Here is an 18,349-nt window from a genome sequence, read left to right on the forward strand (position 1 = left end):
AATACCTTCCCCAAAAATAGAGCAAATAAAGTAGGTATGTTACAAAATGCCGATTTACCGAGAGAAAAAAACTTGCAGGAGGAATGCCTGGAAGTATAGAAGTGTTTTGGGGATCCCACTAGAAAGGCTGGCTTTTCATTACTTAAAGGGGAGAAATAAATTTGTGTCATTTATATTTAATGTAGATTAATTCTTAATTTTTGAACCAGTTTAATTTTTTTTTCGCCCATTGCTTTGTTTAATTGCATCATTTCCTAAAAAATAAGTCATCTCAAGATAGCCTTCAAAATTACAAATAAAGTATAATGGATCAAAGAAAACTTGTAATGGATTTAAAAACGTTTATTTATCTAGCTATTTGTAAAGTTATTATTTAATCTGTTAATGAAAAGTACATCAATTTTAATCCGACATTAGTCCTACACTATTTATTACTGCACAATAGGAAAGTACTTTTGTCTCGATTTTAAACCTCGTTTTTTTCAATTATTCTCATTTATTCTCTGGAGAGCGTGGGAAGATATTCTTATACTCGACTCGATGAGTACTTTTGAACTGTACAGTGTAATAAAGATTGAAGGTTCAATGTCGGGTTAAAATTTATGTACTTCACGTAAACAAATTAAATAAAAACTTTACCAGATACAAGATAAATAAATGCATTAACGTCCATTATACCTTTTATTTGATCAATTACACCTTATTTGTGATTTTGAATGCTATCTTGAGATGACTTATTTTCCAGTGAATGGTGCAATTAAACGAAGCAACGGATTGAAAAAAAAAAAAAAATAGACTAAATAAACATATTTTAACCTCCATCAAAGATAATAATAATTATATCCATAATCAAGAAAAAAAGAAGTAGTAATCTTTGGGAAAAATAGTCAAAAAGCTAACTCTTGTGGACAATAAGAAAATGGACGTCAAAATGAACGCCATTCATGTTTCGTTCATTTTTTTCCCTTCGTCGTTCATTCCTTCAAAAAATGAACGGAAAGAGTGAACGCCGTTCGTTTTTTCTTCAATGTCCAAGCCTGACTTAAAGTATACGCAAAGGTCGATTCAATAAAATTCAATAAATTTAAAAATTATTGGATTCAGTTCCAATTACATTCCAACATACTTTACTGAATAATAAATGTTAATTCATTTATTAGATCCCCCCGAATTGGGATTGGTCAAAGAAGAATTTAAATTAGTGATGTGCTACGAGAAAAACTCATAAATTGCTATTCGAGTTCTATGAAATAAATAAAAAACGATACAAAAACTCGGCTATTTGGCAGAAAAAGCCGATTGAAGCTATGAAAGTCTAACCTTTTTTGAAAATGAGGCACAAGATCCATGACTTAATCCAACCTTTCCCAAGTCTAGTTGTAGATACTGAATTGAGTAAACTATATATTTTTTTATATGTAAGTAATAAGTATATATTTAAATAAATTTTCGAAAGCGAGACGAAACTGAAAATAGCTGACGAAGTTAACACTGGACTACCCTATCATTGTGAGACAAAAACTCTGTGGGTAATATCATCGTGAAGCCATGTGATTGTGAGTAATTTCATTGCATGACAATATTACCGTGTGCAATTTTTTTGCAATTTATATTATATTCAGACGTTAAAACTATTGAATGATGAAGAAACATGCTAGGATAGAACCCTTCCAACATGCTATAATATACCCTGCCCCACAAGTTGTGTAGGTGAACTCTTGGGCCCGAGGAAAGTTGAATTACTCGCCGCAGATTCCCTGAGCATCAAGGTAACCTTCTAATATCCCAAAATACACCCTTCCCACATGTTTTACAGGTTAAGTACTGGGCCCCAAGACAGTTTAAACTCCCCCACTGCCGCGTTTCTAGGCATCATGGAACCCTTCTAAGATGCTCTAATGCACCCTGGTCCACAGGTTGTGTAGGTGAACTGCTGGGCCCGAAGGTAAGTTGAATTTATCCGTCGCCGCTTCTCTGAACATCAGGGTACCCTTCTAATATCCCAAAATACCCCCAGATTCTTATCAGATTTCGTTTCAACTCTGTAAGCTTATTTGGGGGGACGAATTAAAAAAAATATATTGAGTGGGATGGCATTCAAACACTTTGATCTATAGGTCCAATCTTGGAGTAGGATCTTTAAAAAAGGATCCGTATTCTCCTATAATTTTGTTGTCTAATGTTAAGATAGTATACTTTTAATTCATGCGCCATTTTTGACTTGATTCAAAGCTATTTTATGCGCCTTTTTGGGAGAAGGCTTTTGATCTTGATAAAGAACAAAATAAACTATAGAATATCTCTATTATTAATTTTAAATTTAAAAACTTTTTGGATTATTCTCATTTAGAATCTGGATCGGAAACCTGTGAAAGAACAAGATGTAATTATCTTTGTAGAATTGTTTTAATAATTTAGAGTAACTTTTTGACAAATCTTGATTATTCGTGGATGATAGTTAAACTATTGTGACAAATTATAATTTTCTTTAATTGACTATTATGTTGATGGTTTAAATAGAAGTGACGAATTATTTAATAAAATAAATAGTCACACATATTTTGAATTAAATATAAAAAATACTTTAGCCCTAAAATGGTTTTTTATTGACTAGTTAACTATTTAGCGCGTGTGCTGATGCAACATCAATATTAAAGGAATATTTACTCGCACTTACCAACTTCGCACTTGTTTCAGTTTGACACATTCTTGATGAATATTAAATCAACTTGGGGTGTGGTTGGTATGTTTCATGTGTGCAACAAAAAGACACTTAAAGGTTAAAAGTCTAATATTAATCAATAATAGCTGATAGGTAAAGTGGGATGTATTTTTATGAGTTACAACTTGTATTTATAATAATTTTACCAATCTATCATCTTACACGTTGCCATCCTGATCTTTTTAGTATGTTGAGGAATCTCGCCAACAATAATACACATTTTATTCGTTTAGTCCTTCATCCTTCTAGGTATTTACTTGCTTCCACGTAGCCTCCATCCTACCTATGTAGGAGACGACTCGGAATCCTCTACTTTTGTGGTATTATATATTACAATAAGTTAAAACAAATTCAATTTTCAAATTATACACTTATTTCTATATTTATCGCGCATCCACCTAAAAAATCAAGAATAAGCATATTATTTATATTTTGAATTAAATTAATTATTTAGTGCATCATTTATCTTTTTTTATATATATATATTTTTTTTTTTTTTTTTGGGGGGCAAAGGAACTGATCCTGATATAATTTGTTGGAAGCCAACTTCTTATAAGCCATTTTCCTTAATGATGGTTTGAAAAAGCTTCCTAAGTGAAGGATTCTGGCTTTGTATGGAAGACTGGAAATCCATATGCGAAGACTTAAAGGAGTTATTTGTTCAAGGTAAACCTTCTTCCGCTCCTTTAATTCATATTCCCCAAAGCTGGTCGGTATCTTGGTTCTCTTCTTGTTCTTTTCATTTATCTAAAAAATAATCGGCAATGACTCTGGGATCCTCAGGAAAAATATCTCGTATTTATAATTCTATCAGGAGGTAGGAAAGGTAATGTAATAAAACCCAAATGAAACAAAATCCAACAACTTTAGTTTCTTAGTTGTAGATATAGTATTTAGTTCAAAATCAGCTAATACACTGATGGGATTAAATGCAACTCCATATGTGTTCCTTATTAGTCCATCATAACATCTTCTGTATGTCTCACGACTTTAGTTTAAAAGAAGTGTTTATACACATGGAATTACTGTATCCATGACAAGTATGTCTACCGTAAATAATTAATTTATAAAAAATAATAGGAGTAACTTTAAGAGTTATACTCACAAATCAATGAGGGTATCTCTTCATTATTTCCATGCTCTTTTTAGTTGAATAAATAATTATTCAATTTTTATCTATTGATCCAGAATCAAACAATAAAATTGATTCTCCTAAGTTTATAACTCTGAGGTTGGCTGGGGTTTCAAATCCAAGCCTAGACTCTGGCGATGGAGGAGTAGAGTTATCTTTCCTTATTCGTCTTATGGTATGAACTAAATTTATAATTTTTCCTAATGATATCTCCTAAGGTAGAATTTTTCAAAAAAAAAAAAAAATGAAGCACCCAAAATATAATCCTGCAGACGCCCCTGATAAGGAAAACCTTTCAATTATTATGTATTTGATGAATAATTAAAAATATAATTTTGCCAAAATTTGGTAAGACATTGAAATATAGTATTTTTAATGTATATCTTTTGAATTTATAAGACTTCTTAATTAAGCTCCTTGATGCTCAGGGAAGCAGCGACGGATAAATTCAACTTGCCTCGGGGCCCAACAGTTCATCTACACAACCTGTGGGCCAGGGTATACTATGGAATGTTAGAAGGGTTCCTTGGTGTTTAGAAACCCGGAAGAGGAAGAATTTAAACTGCCTTGGGGCCAAGCACTTCATGTATACAACCTGTGGCCTGGGGTGTATTTTGGGATATTATAAGGGTACCTTGATGCTCAGAGAAGCGGCGGCGGATAAATTACACTTTCCCCGGGTCAGAGCAGTTCACCTACTCAACCTGTGTGCAAGGATGTATTATAGATTAGAAGGGTTCTACCCTGGCATGTTTGTTTTTTCATCATTCAATAGTTTTATCTTCCGAAATAATATAAATTGCAACGAAATTACACACAATCATATTGCTCACATTGATATTACCCACGACATTTTTGTCTCACAATGATAAAGCTTTTGTCCGCAATCTTTTTACCAAAGACTGAAGAATTTATACTACTTTGGATGAGGCAATGCAACAGTTGAATATTCAATGGATGATAAATATATTTATGGTGTACTTTTAACTATTTTAATAGAAATTAATAAAACATAACTATTATGTGGAGCATCCCAAAGTTCAAATGCCCACAGGTATATTACACATACAAATATAATAACATGTAATTTTAATAGATCAAAATGAAAGGAGAGTATAAATTAATACGGGGTAATCAAAATAAACGATTTTCTAATCAAATTATGCAGTTAAAGAATAAGAAATTACAATTTGTACGGACATTGCAAAAAATGTTAGTGACATTTTTCGAATAATTAATTGGGAGCCCCGCTATTTAGTATTATATTTGAACACAAATAATATATTATTACGCGCCTTCAGTCACTTTTGAATTTTTAAGCGAAAAGGTGGGATAGAAAGAGAAAAGAAAAATAAATCAAATTCATAATCAGAGTAGTCCATGACTCATCAAGAGTCTAACCATAAGTCATCAGTTATTTTAGGCATTTTATTCAGTTCTCTATCGACTATCCCCATCTAATATTATTATATTAATATTGAATAATCGGGAATGATAACCATGATTGATAGAAGAAGATGTATATTATTTAATCAATGATCATCACGCTTTTGTATTCTTACCAAAATTATCACCCTTAGTCATCACTCATCACTAGTAATCACATAATAAAGGGAGAAAGAAGATCCCCTGCAGATTTACTCGTTTAAATGGAATGACCGAATTCACAGCTTTATATTTATTATAAAATTCATAGAAAAGATACGTTATCAAAAACTTTACACTTTTTACAATATTCTTATTTTACCTGAATAAAAACAAATTTCAGGCTTAAGTATATTTTTTTATCCTTGAACAGTATCGTAGTCTAATTTCTAATGAAGTCATAAAAGCTAGGAAAAAAAAGTTTTCTCCTTCTTCTCTTTAAAATTCCAGTATCTTTTTATGCTGCCTCTACACGTCACTATATGAATATACATTTTACAATTTGTTTTTTGAGCGTATCCGTATTGTTATAAAAACAAAGTAAAACCAGTATTAACCAGTTTATTTTAGAGAGAACACTGACACAATGATTAATGATATGTTAACGCGGGTTTCAAATGAAATTCATATATGATATTTGAGATGGTTACAAAGGCATGCATTCACAATATAAGTAATAACTCTACTATGCTCAGTTATAGGCTGGTCCTCTAGAATTTCCTTCCACAACTGGATACTAGTATTACGTTCATTTCAAATAGTGTTGTTTCTTTCGGTTCGGCCATGAGTAATTTTTTCATGACCGACTTGGATCAATATTTCCGTCCAGACTGCGATCTTAGACTGTAGACTAAAATTTAATCGTTTTCAAATCCTGGTCCAACTTTTTTGCTCTCAATATATCCACCAATTTTCTCCCAATTCCTGATTTATGAGTTGAACAACTATGATTTATACAACACATATAACTTCATATGCCGTTATTGTAGGCCAACTGACATCAACAATTCATCTATAGTGTTTACACGTGATGTGAGGCTTTTTTGGGGGAGGGGGCAGAACTTTTGGATTTCAAAATGGGACCAATAAAAAAACTTGAACCTAATTGTCTATAGAAGTGTTATCTATTTTTCCATGTTGTGTACAAAAATTAACTATTACCGTGGAAAAAACTAAAATGGGCTGAGTACTCGGTAGAGCTCAAACCTCCGCCTTTGGATATTTTTACGAAATATAGTATCATTACTTCAAAGAAAACTGTCAGGAGCGTCCGCAGGGCAGGGACTGTAGAAAAAAAGAATTGTTGATTCATACTAGAAAATTTAATATTTGCTATTTTTTTCCAAAAAATTTTATATTTGAAATTTATTTTAATTTTCAATTTTTTTTTCCAAAAAATTAAATTATCTGTAAATAACTATAGATTTTTAAAAAATTTCTCCGAAAAATTTAATAATTGCTTTTGAAATTTCATATTTGAAATTTTTTTCTGGTTTCTTAAAATTTTAATTTTTGGATATTTAAAAAAAAAAAAAAAAAAAAAAAAAAAAAAAAACTCAAAACCCAGCCCCTTGAATGTGCAATGTTGAAGTGTTGAATTTAATGAAGTTTAATACATAGCATTCAATATGTGTTACTTATATATGTATTTTGTGTTACAAAGAGATGATTTCAACTCTATATCTCAATATGTTCAAAAGTGATGGTCGACAATGGATTTTTGACCTATTGTGTGACTTTGACCTTTAATCTTGACCTTGTTTTTTTTTTGCTTTATGAATCATATTTATTAAACCAAAATAATTACGCCAATTTGAGATCTGTACATAAAATATTCTAAAGTTAATGCCCATTATGTATTTTTAACGTTTGGTGCTACTTTGACCTCTCAAAATTAAATGGCCTCTTACTGTGACCATATATAATCTTCATACTAAGTTGGATTCCGTTATCCTGGTACACCCACAAACAAACAGATACAAAAATATAACTTCGTTGGAGGAGGTAATAAAATATGTTTCTCTAATTATCCTACTTTTGTCGTACAAAAAAGTACAAATCGAAACATTTTTATAACGTATTACTTTAATTATATTCAAATATTTGTGTTTATCATTGGCATCAATTAATGTTCAATACAGATGTTAATATTTATTCATTCTCAAAGCCTCATGAAGATTTATTTGAAATTTGTCCATTTTATGGCTAAAAATATCAACCCAAACGACGTCTCCTTCAATTATAATGTAATTTATGAGGTCAGTGAAAATGCTCCATAGAATCGATCTAGGATTTTCAGACCGAAAATGCAACACTAATTTCTACATACATACTGACATACGTACAAAAAATTCTCGCCCGCCTTGTATCTAAGAAGATTTACTTCTCATCAAAAATAAGTTTCCTTGGAATATAACATAAATAATAAATAACCAAAGGCAGCGTATATAAAGCTCCAGGTTTACTTTCATAAACTATAAGTCAGTCATCTCTGTTACAGTTGCTGAGATATCATTTGTTTTATCTTTTATCTCACTTCAAGAAAAAACCTATTCGAAAAATTATAAATGGGTGAATTTGTGTTTCCTGAAACGCTTAATCGTATGTCTACATTTGCTTCCTCCAACTTCCTCGGACAACAACAAAAAGACTCTTCATACGGATTTTTGGATTTGAATTCCTCTTCATCAAAGGGATTTCTAGGATTCATCAAAAATAAATACTCTTCCAATAAATCTGACGGTTCAGGAAATCTACGTGTGGATAAAGTCTGGCAAGAACATTCCATGAATGATAAAAGATTATAGTTTTGTTTTTAACTTTTTATCAACCTTTATAGTTTATATGAATTGACTCATGGATTAGAGTATATTTAATAACTTTATTTTGAAAATTTGAATTGTACTATTGTTATGTCATCATTAAGTATAATATACTTAATGATTATTATGCGTCCTGATTATGTCAGTCGAATTGAAAAATAAATCATTATTTGATTATTGCTATAAATCCACCTTATATTGAATTATTTATTTTTCATATATTTAAAGATTAAAGTTCCATTTGATATCAAGGATAAGATTAGATATAACGTAAATCATATCAGATATTTAAGAAGTTATATAGTTCAGGAAAATTGGAGTTCTTAGCACTACTTATAATATGGCTCCCAAAAAGAAACCCAATAATTCCAACAATTGTTATAATAAGGTTAGTAGATAATACGTGGACTCTGATTCATTTTCTTTTAAATACTATTGTTATTAAATAAAATTTAAAAGGTAAATTATGTCTTGGAGAAAGATCAGATCAATAATGTGATAAGTATTGAACAAGAATTGGAAAGTGTCTTAAAATATGGGCGAGTCGGTCAACTATATGAAAAACAGAAATTTCTTCTGGAAACCCCTCACAAAGATCCTGTAGACCATGGAGAGTTTAATTTAAGTCTTACAAGTTTAAGAAAACGTTATCTTGCTCCCATAATCTCCAAAATAGATGGATTGGAACATTCGGATGTAAATTTAAAGAATGTATGCACTTTCATCTATAAGAACTCTAGTTCTCACAATGAAATTATGGAGCTTGAAGGATGTTTGTATTCTTTACTTCCTCCTCCATGGAACGCTTCTTCTCAAGTTATTAATGAGGAGAGCCTTGATGTAACAATGAAGCGGTTAGAAAATATTGAAAAAAATTCCCGTAATGATCATAAAAAATATTTTGATTGGCGACAAAACTTTATGGCCAGTATTGGAATCGCTCCTTGTCCAATTATCTACAAGGTTCAGGCTTTGTTCAACTCACTTCAAGAAGATTTGAGATGTTTCTTAGCCCATACATATCTACATGGATTTAACTTCTTGAGCTATATTCTAATAATTAAGGATTTAGAGAGAATTTATGGAAATGAAGATAAAATAGTGGTGAACATTTTAGAAGATTTGAAAAAAAATAATTGCCAAATGAGTGATGTTAATTCATTAATTGCATTTTCGACGAAGATATTCAAAATATATACTATAAGGCAACAAAGTTGTAGAGTGGGAAAAGAAGGAGACATGGAGATAAAAATTATGATGTACCTATATCAAATATTGGGTACGGTTCATACTAATGAATTCAAGAGTTATTGCGTTCAAACCAGAGCTGAACAGTCTACAGTTAATAGTCTATATAAATGGTTAAATATGAAAATACAGGAAAAATCAATTGCATCAATAGAATCTAAATTATTACTCAATAAATAACAACAAAAATCATTTTATATTACGAATGTGTACCATTGTAAATTAATTTTGAATATAAATACTATCAGTCTTTAAAAAAATGATATTATTCTCCTTATTTAAATAGGTACTAGATACTTATGTCTTACATCCACATGTTCAGTATTCAAGTAACCGATTTTCTAGTGTTTTTAACTTTTTGATATACATAAATCAATGGATAAAATTAAGGTAGAAATTGAATTGTGGAGAGCTCCTTGATCATATACTTTGGAAGATAATCCAAATAAAAACACTAGTTTCTTATTCGAACAAGCACAGTATTAATAATAATTCATAAGTACAAAATCGAATTCTTCAGGACATATCATGGAAGTAACCAAATTATATAGAGGAGTTCACCCTAATTTCCGAAGGGCAATCAGCATTGAGATGTAACACTTTAGACAAAAAGGATCGAGTGTGCAACTTAATTGTAGATGAGATATCATGTCGCAAATTTGTATATTTTGACCCCAGCCTTGATGTACTGCAGAGAATCAAGCATTAGAATATTTTGCTAGATATTGTTTAAGAAATCTCATCAAGTTACATGTTGCTTCTTGAGAGACATGCAGTTACCTAGGCACAAAGCTAACTTTGTTTACATCTGAGATAGAAACCAGTGAAATGTTCATGTGGCTGAAGAGATATGATACAGACCTGAGAGGACAAAAATGTGTTAAAACATTTTACTTGAGAGCAACTTCTGCTTTTTCTGTCACTTATCATTTAATGGGATTCTTAAGCTCCTAAAATCACTATTCTTAAGTAAATATATGGCCTCCTACATTTTGCCAAGACTACGTTCATAAAAAGTTAGCTCTAATTATTGTCCGTACTTTGCTTCACTATAAAGTCAAATGGATAAATAACGAGCTAAAGAACACTATCAAAAAGAGCCACAGTATCGTCTTATTCAAGGTGTCTATATATGAATTAAGTATGTATTTTAAAATTATTACTTTACAATTATGCAGGACAGAGTGAGTATTATGTGCATAAGCAGTGACGCTATTAAATTTCCTTCTTCTCTTGAAAATGAAAAAAACACAATCGTAGAATTTCCTTGCTGCCTCACCTTTATTTACAGGGTGCGTTTTTACAATTAAGAATTTTCGAAACCAGGACATAAACCTTTATATTTCTGGAATTAGTTGAAATATATACAAATTCATTTATATACACACGTAGGGACCCTCCATGAACCTAATCATTCAATCCAACTACTCTCAGCCTCAAGCACGGCCTCCAACCTGGCGCGGAACCTACTGCACGTCTTGATCAGGTGATCTTTATTCATATTGTTCATAGCCTCAATAATGGAGGCTCTCAGAGAAGACAAATTGTTGTGATCACGCTTGTTGAACTCCCTCTCCAAGGCACCCCTCACGAAATAGTCCAAAAGATTGTAGTCCGGGAGCTAGGGGGTTACATTTCCTTAGACTAGAACATCTCCAAATAGTCCGAAAGCCAATTTTGTACCAGATGGCTAGTATGAGCGTGTGTGCTGTCTTGCTGGTAGAGATATGGTCTTCCGGCTGCAACCTGCAAAACTTCTTTGCGACTTTGTACACGGTGGCAGGGGACAACTTCAGAAAGTAAATGATTTCTTTGGGGGAACAGCCTCAACGGAGAGCGACAATGATCGCTGTAAGACGGTCGTACTTGGAGAATATTTTCAACACTTTGTAAACCGAATTTATGCAAAATTGTCTGTTAAATCTGATAAACTGGAGTTTAAAGATTGTAAAACTGTTAAAAATTGTTAATTGTAAAACTGCACCTTGTACCTGTATGTATTGGTCTTAATAGACCTCCATATATATATATGCTCTGTGATCATAATTTATAACCGTAGAAATAAACAAATATAGAGTGCTTACTTGAAGTAAAAATAGAAGGGGAGACAGCTGATGAATACAAAGCATAAAGATAAAAAATTTAGAGCTCTTACTTGATGAAATAATTGAAGGGAGAGACAGCTGATGAATACAAACAACATAAGGATCCAAACATTCAAATATTATAGACTAAATAGGTTTTTCGTTTTACTTAATAATGTGATTTTAGGGGCCTAATGGATAATAAGGGGACTCAGCTTACTTCAAATTATTATCTTATCAAAATGGCGAGTATAAATATAAATTCTGTGAAATGCAAAATATTTTATCATTAATGTTGTAATAATTCATCAACCTCAATTTTCACTCTTAAGAAGGAGTATCATAAATCATAATTCATCTCTAAAAGGAATATCTACGATTGGTATTTAAATTCGCATTGAATCGTATGAAGCCTATAACTACACAATGAAAATTGATTCTTAAGCTGTATAAGATTTGTGAGGAAACAACGAATCTTGGTTCCTTCGACAGTCTCAGTTTCTAGTTTTCCCAAGTGATACAGTTTTATACTTGCATAACATCGAGAAATTGTTGCTATCCATATTTTGTTATGTATTTCATACTTCCTTTTTTGTTCTTATTTTCTTGTATATACGTTTATGTATTAAAGTACTATGTTTTACGTATTATAAATAGTCTCGTATTTTGTAAATATATTAGAGTATAGTTAGAATACACATGATCTTATAAACAGTGTTACATTATTCCTCCACGTGAATTCTTCTCTTCATGTCTCTTGGTCATCCTGGATCTCTCCTATTATAAATAAGTTTGTGTCTCTCCCTCGTCAAGACGCAACAACATATTTATCGGTCAAATTCTTTGTTTCTCTGGGAAGATAGAAAGGTGATGTTATCTTGAATTAAACAATTTCCTCTCGTTCCTGCTTTAATCTCATGTGGAATAATCAATCTTTTATAAGCGGACGAAAACTGTCCGACCGAAGGATTATTATTATGCCCATTGACAGAGCGAATTGCACAGAAGAAAAGTTCCAAGTGATCTTGACGGAATTTGTTTGTTAGAATATATTTTAGGTAATTTGTTTCTATAAGAGAATTATATAATTATATAAAATTCTGAATTGCAATCAAAAATCCAACATATCTTGTTTTTTGCTTTGTATTAACAACTTTTTGGGGACTGCAAGTTTTTAATTCTTTGATATAGTCGTAGTTTGATTCCAAGAGAGGGCGCCAATATTCATAGTTTGATTTTCTTAATGGGGCTTTAGTTATTAGCTTCCTAATATATTCCGAGAGTAAAAAATGTCAAATAAGGCGTCAAATATTCAAATGGACTCCACTGTAGTCGTACAGTTCGGAAAGTTTTTTGTATTGAAGATCCTTTGAGAGCATGTCCAAAGCATCTGCTACACTTCTCGAACTTGTTTGGCATGCCAAATTTACTTTCATTTTCATTCGTCTCCATTCAATGTGAGCTTTTCGCAACTTCGTTCCAACTCTCAGACCTTCATGTTTTAGAAAGGTGTACAGTTCATTGATAAAGCTCCCAACGAATCTCCTCTCCTTTTTGATTTTTCATAACACCAAAGGATGCAAATGTATTCCTCACGAGCTTCATCATATGACAAATATAAAATATAAATGCTATCTTGATTTCAGGATTGGAAGGATGAGGAAACGGATATTATTTGGACAGAGAACAGCTCTGAGGGCGTTAAACATAGTAAAGTTGCAAGAGGATCCATCACATGTAATACTAGGAATGATTATATCCGTATCATACACTTTACTCAAAGCTGTACGAACCAAATTTGCCTTTTCTCTCCCAGATAATCCATGGACCATAAAGTTTCCAATGGGTATTTTCCAACTCCCATTGATGACAATTTTTTGGATTCAGAACCAAGATCAAAAATATTATTCCAAACTATAAATTAAGAATAATTTATTCTTAGATGCGTTTAGTTTTTATCAAAAAAAAGTATGTTGATTTATTTTTTAGGGGCTGATAATTTAAATTTTATTTTTAAAGTATCATTCCAATAGCTCCTTGAGGTTGGATTTAGAAATTTAGAAATATTATGAATATACTTAATTTATACTGTTCAAAACCAAAATATATATTTGTTAAAAGGTTTTATAATGTAAACTTTAAAAAAATATTAAACTAATCATTTAAACTGATGAATTCGCCATTCAAAAATAAAGTTTCAACTTCAAGATTGTATAGTATGTTTCCATTCAAATAATATTAAATATTATATCCTCCATTGATCTTTGAATAGTAATGTAAATAATTCATAACGATGATAATGTATTTAGGTATATGTTAGTTACCGAGTAAAGAAAGGGATTGAAAACTTCATACAAAATGTATTGATTATTCATATCAGAAATTCATGAGTTGAGAAGGATCAAAATAATGTTATTTTAAGTATTTCCATTTAATTGAGCCGGAAGTTAGTAAAATCTAAAGTTTTTACAAACAGAGTTGAATGGATTTGGAATTCAAATAATATGAAATATTCCCCCATTAGAGATCCCGGCTCTGAATCTGCAGTTATTTTAAAATTTGCGACTCTAAATCATAGATAAATTTATAAACATGTATATATTTTCTGTGTTACAAACCTACTCCGTGAGTAAATGCATGTGACCCTGCTGACTCCCGGCTCACTCATCAGTCATAATTATTACTTTATGGAAATTAGATGTAAATATTTAGATTATTTTGATCATTTGAAGCACATGAATGGGGATACTGGAAATCGATACAGTCTGCCTGAGGTTTCCAGTTGGTTCTTTTTCGCCACCAAATATAAGAATCTGGTTTATCCCAATAAAAAATAATTACATTTAATATTAAGAATATTTCATATTATTTATTTATCAACCTGTTTGTAAAAACAATAACTTCCGGCTCAAAAATAATTACATTATTTATTTACATGAATTTCTGATATGAATAATCACTAAGTTTTAGGGGTTAAAAAAAAAATCAAAATTTTGAATATTTCATATTAACGAAAACAAATTTTTGAAAATTCTAGTTTGATAAACAAAGAAAGACATTCAATTGTTTATAGATAACTTTCATTTTAAAGTTAAATATAATAATATTATTCTCCTCTTTAGCTGATTTTATATTTACAATATATTTGATTATTTCTTTGTTGTATTTCTTATTTTTTAAATATATGTAGAATTTTCATTTTTGATCAATAACAAATTTATATAGCCTTTAACTTTAATTTTTTTTTTTAATAAATTCCACTCCAAATTTTATATTCATCGCTCAATGAGAGGTGTAGGACATGGTCAAGACATATATTTTAAGGGTCGAACTCAAAAAAGTTTAGTAACCACTGGTTAGTCCATTTATGATTTAACAGTAATGATTTCCTTCTCTTTTCTCCCTCAAAAAATAAATTACTTAGTTATCCATAATTTTGCGGAACATATTGTTTGTACGGAAACACTCAACCTATCAGTTTATGAAATTGAAAATTAGAGAGATTCATGAACTAATTTTTTTTTATCGATAGGATCACATTTAGCAATATGTGAAAAAAAAAAAAGAAATAGGAAGTTAAGGTGGTCCCCTTACAATTTTATAAATTTTGGGGAGCTGCTAAACTGTTATGGCGTTTCATTCGATTAGGTGGGAGTAAAGTATTAAAAGAAAGTGGCGCATCAAAGACTATTACATCATTATTTTTTATTATTTGAATGGAAACGAGATACATTTTTTCCCGCTAGGGAGCGTTCATGAAGCAACAGCTGAGTGTGGAAATAATTAATAAATATTAAATACTAATTTTCCAAATTCAAAAGTAATAGGCTAATATAGTAATAGTAATACTTATTAGTAATAGCTAAGACTGGGACTATATAATGGAGGGATTACGACTTGTTTTTCACTCTCACAGCTTATCGACACTTGTAGCTACGGCTTGGAATTATAGTGGCTATTAGTTATTAGTGATAACTAACCACTTTAATAACTTATTACTCAGGAGAAGGAGGGGTGCGAGAGAAAAAAACTGGAGATTTAGTTGGAACTCCGTGGATCCCAAAGAAGTGTGTTCCGAGGGATTTCATACAATAGATCTTCCTGACAAGTATTCACATCTAAGGATCTACATTCGTCCAATGGTTTCATTTGGATATCCGAGTGAAACGCTTTCATGTTTTCTTTACAAACCTCAGGTCCTTTTCAAGGTATCTTCCTTCTTCACTCCCTGGATGGGATATTATCTTCTTGTAGAGAAGGATCCTTGAGAGGAAAGATCTGCATCAACATCTGCAATTTGTGTCACTTCTCACCATTGACTCATTGTCTCTATTTTCTAAAACAGAGACAGCACTATTTTCCTCCATCCTTAACTCCTTCATTGAAATTCGTGTGTCCATTCCTAGTTGAGTCAACACTGACTCGTCTCTAAGAAACCTATTCATTCATCAGAGTCCTTGATGTAGATCACACAGAAATAACTTATTTTTATCACTTTTACATTAATTCCACTTGGAGTCCTCGATGTACGGTCTACATGGTCAATTATAGAAGCTGGACTCTTTTCTCACTCAAAAACAAGTAGAAAATGATTATAGAATCTTAAAGTTAATGTGACTATTTATTCTCTATAGTTTGGACTGTATAACATGTTATATTCTGTTATTACATATAAATAGTTATTGTATCTTGTATGAAATCATCCTATACATGCATTAAAAAACGAAAGACTTTCATTAAGAAAAAAATTGGAGCTTATATACAATCTACATAATAATAGATAACCATTCTCTTCTTCTAGTTAGTTCTCTTGCATTTTTTGGAAAGGGAAATCTAAATAACTGTATGTTTCCTTGATTTTGTATTCAGTTCAGCTCATCCATCCGAGCAGGGAGCTTCCACCCATGATTAAAAAAAAAAAGAAAAAAGAATGTAAGTTGAACAACAACAACAAAAAAAAAATCTATAAAGAGACAAGGAAGACAAACTATTTGGATTTTTAAAAAGTATCAAAAATTAGTTTCAAATAATTAAAGTAAATATGCCCCTCATAATAACTCTTAAAAGGATTCATATTTACATAGTTTGTAACATTAGTTGACAGGGTTTCGTAAAATCGTACTTAGTCAATTCCCTCTTACCTGAAGTCTTTCTTTATAAGTAATGAAACTATTATCAAATTAAATGCTCGTAATTATTAAAGAATGAAGTAAGTAGAATTGAATGTATGATAAATTATATTTGAATGAGATTAATAAAATACATCATACGTCTTGTTATTCTTACGTCACAATTCTATAGACTGTGTATGGAATTGTGACGTAAGAATGTTGATTCAAAAGCAACATCTTATGAGAAAAAATGGCAATGTGGGCACAGTGAACTTTTACAGGCTAGCTGCCTCCATGCACCACTTTCTTTTAACGCTTTAGCTGGGAGGCACTATAAGATATGTATTTAGCAATTACATATGTAGGAATGACTCCCATTCCGATCTTCAATTCCAATCCGAGTCCAACAAGGACTTACATTTATGATTCCACAACAAATCATAAGTGCTAGGGTTTGTCTTTCACTCACTAGTGATTACTTTATACTTGATGTTCTCCTTTCATGAATAAAATAATAATGATGATAATATGATGGCATGTATTTGTTATACACAGCTCTAATAAAATTTCATGACTGTTATGTTAAGGGATGGGCAAATTGTCAAAATAGCTGTGAACCAAAAAACCCTGCCTAAAATTGTTAAAAATATGCCACAGTTGAGAAACAACATATCGACTTACATAAATAACTAGATTAAGACATTAAGGAAATATGGTGAAATATCTTCTTTCCTCAAGGGGGAAAAAGTATTTAAAGTTTCAATATTAATTATTCTATATTTTTTGTGTTTTCCTTGTTGGGCCGGGTACATCAGGGAACGCCTTCATAATGGACAGAGAGAATGATTATCAACTCAATTTACAAAGGACTGCAGCTTTCGTTCCTAGATAAGGACCACACAACCCTCACTCACAGTAGTAGTAAGTAGTAATGTTCATAGCTGTGCAATTCGATGAAGAAAAGATAATGAAAAACATAAAAACATCCCTAAAGAATTATTTCCAAATGAGTAGAAATACTCATGTGTCATGTGTCAAATTTCATTAGTTTATATTATATGTTGTGTGCCAGATGTAACTTGTAAAAGAAAAATGTACAATTTACATCTCATAGTCTATGTACGGCATATGGCCGTTGTTTAACAACAAAATTTGAGTGCATGCGCAGGTAATACATGTGTTTGGCTTCATTTAAAAAAAGTGGCATCGATCAACCAAGTATTTATTCCACAATTGCGGAAATGGCAGAGCGTCTTTGATGAGATCCGCAACGGACGAGACATTGTTGAGATTGCAAACTTCTTAAACACGATAAGGTCCTTTGTCTTGAAAATCAGGATGGAACTCTAAGATGATTATGACTCTTCTCCAAGCCATACTGCAATGAAAATGTTGACCTGGTGGTCATATTATTATTTTTTTGATTTTGTTGGACACAGTGCTTGACCTCCAAGCTCTTCAGACTTCAACCCCATGGACTTATTTCTATAGAGCACCGTTGAATGACACACCAACGGATCCCCCTACAACACAAAACTCTTGTTGATGTCCAGGATCCGGGAGGAATTATGGAATCTGCCAATATAGACTGTCATCAAGATCTGCTCCTGTGTTCCAGGTCTAACCAAGACTTTTATTGACACCAAAGGCAATTATATTGAATACTAATACATATTTATTAAATTCTGTTTTCATTTGATATTGGTTTTTATTAAAACTGCATGGTTAGTTTAGGAAAATAACTATTTAAAAAAGTAGTGAGGGTTGTTAAATAGATATATTATACATATATGAAGCTATGTATT

At 31.4% G+C, this 18,349-nt stretch overlaps 1 protein-coding gene and 1 long non-coding RNA gene across 2 annotated transcripts; one reads left to right on the forward strand and one right to left on the reverse strand.

The window, feature by feature from the left end:
* The first annotated feature begins 3,233 nt into the window (after positions 1 to 3,233).
* On the forward strand, positions 3,234 to 9,612 carry LOC121127875 (uncharacterized). The gene is made up of 2 exons (XM_040723441.2): positions 3,234 to 8,489; positions 8,561 to 9,612. The coding sequence occupies exons 1-2, from the start codon at positions 8,442 to 8,444 to the stop codon at positions 9,527 to 9,529; spliced, it is 1,017 nt and encodes a 338-aa protein (XP_040579375.1). The 5' UTR covers positions 3,234 to 8,441; the 3' UTR covers positions 9,530 to 9,612.
* On the reverse strand, positions 8,342 to 11,847 carry LOC139906917 (uncharacterized). Its single transcript, XR_011783111.1, has 2 exons — positions 11,341 to 11,847; positions 8,342 to 11,280 (listed from the first exon to the last, which is right to left on the reverse strand). It is a non-coding gene; the product is annotated as an uncharacterized lncRNA (long non-coding RNA).
* Between the last annotated feature and the right edge of the window lie 6,502 nt (positions 11,848 to 18,349).

This window comes from Lepeophtheirus salmonis, chromosome 13, assembly GCF_016086655.4.
Source record: "Lepeophtheirus salmonis chromosome 13, UVic_Lsal_1.4, whole genome shotgun sequence".
In the NCBI taxonomy this organism is placed as follows: Eukaryota; Metazoa; Arthropoda; class Copepoda; order Siphonostomatoida; family Caligidae; genus Lepeophtheirus; species Lepeophtheirus salmonis.

What these genes read in the sequence shown, in the direction of transcription:
- LOC121127875 (XM_040723441.2), top strand. Translation starts at nt 8,442, where the DNA reads ATGGCTCCCAAAAAGAAACCCAATAATTCCAACAATTGTTATAATAAG. An exon ending in CCAACAATTGTTATAATAAG is followed by an intron (nt 8,490 to 8,560) that starts GTTAGTAGATAA and finishes AAAATTTAAAAG; the next exon opens with GTAAATTATGTCTTGGAGAA.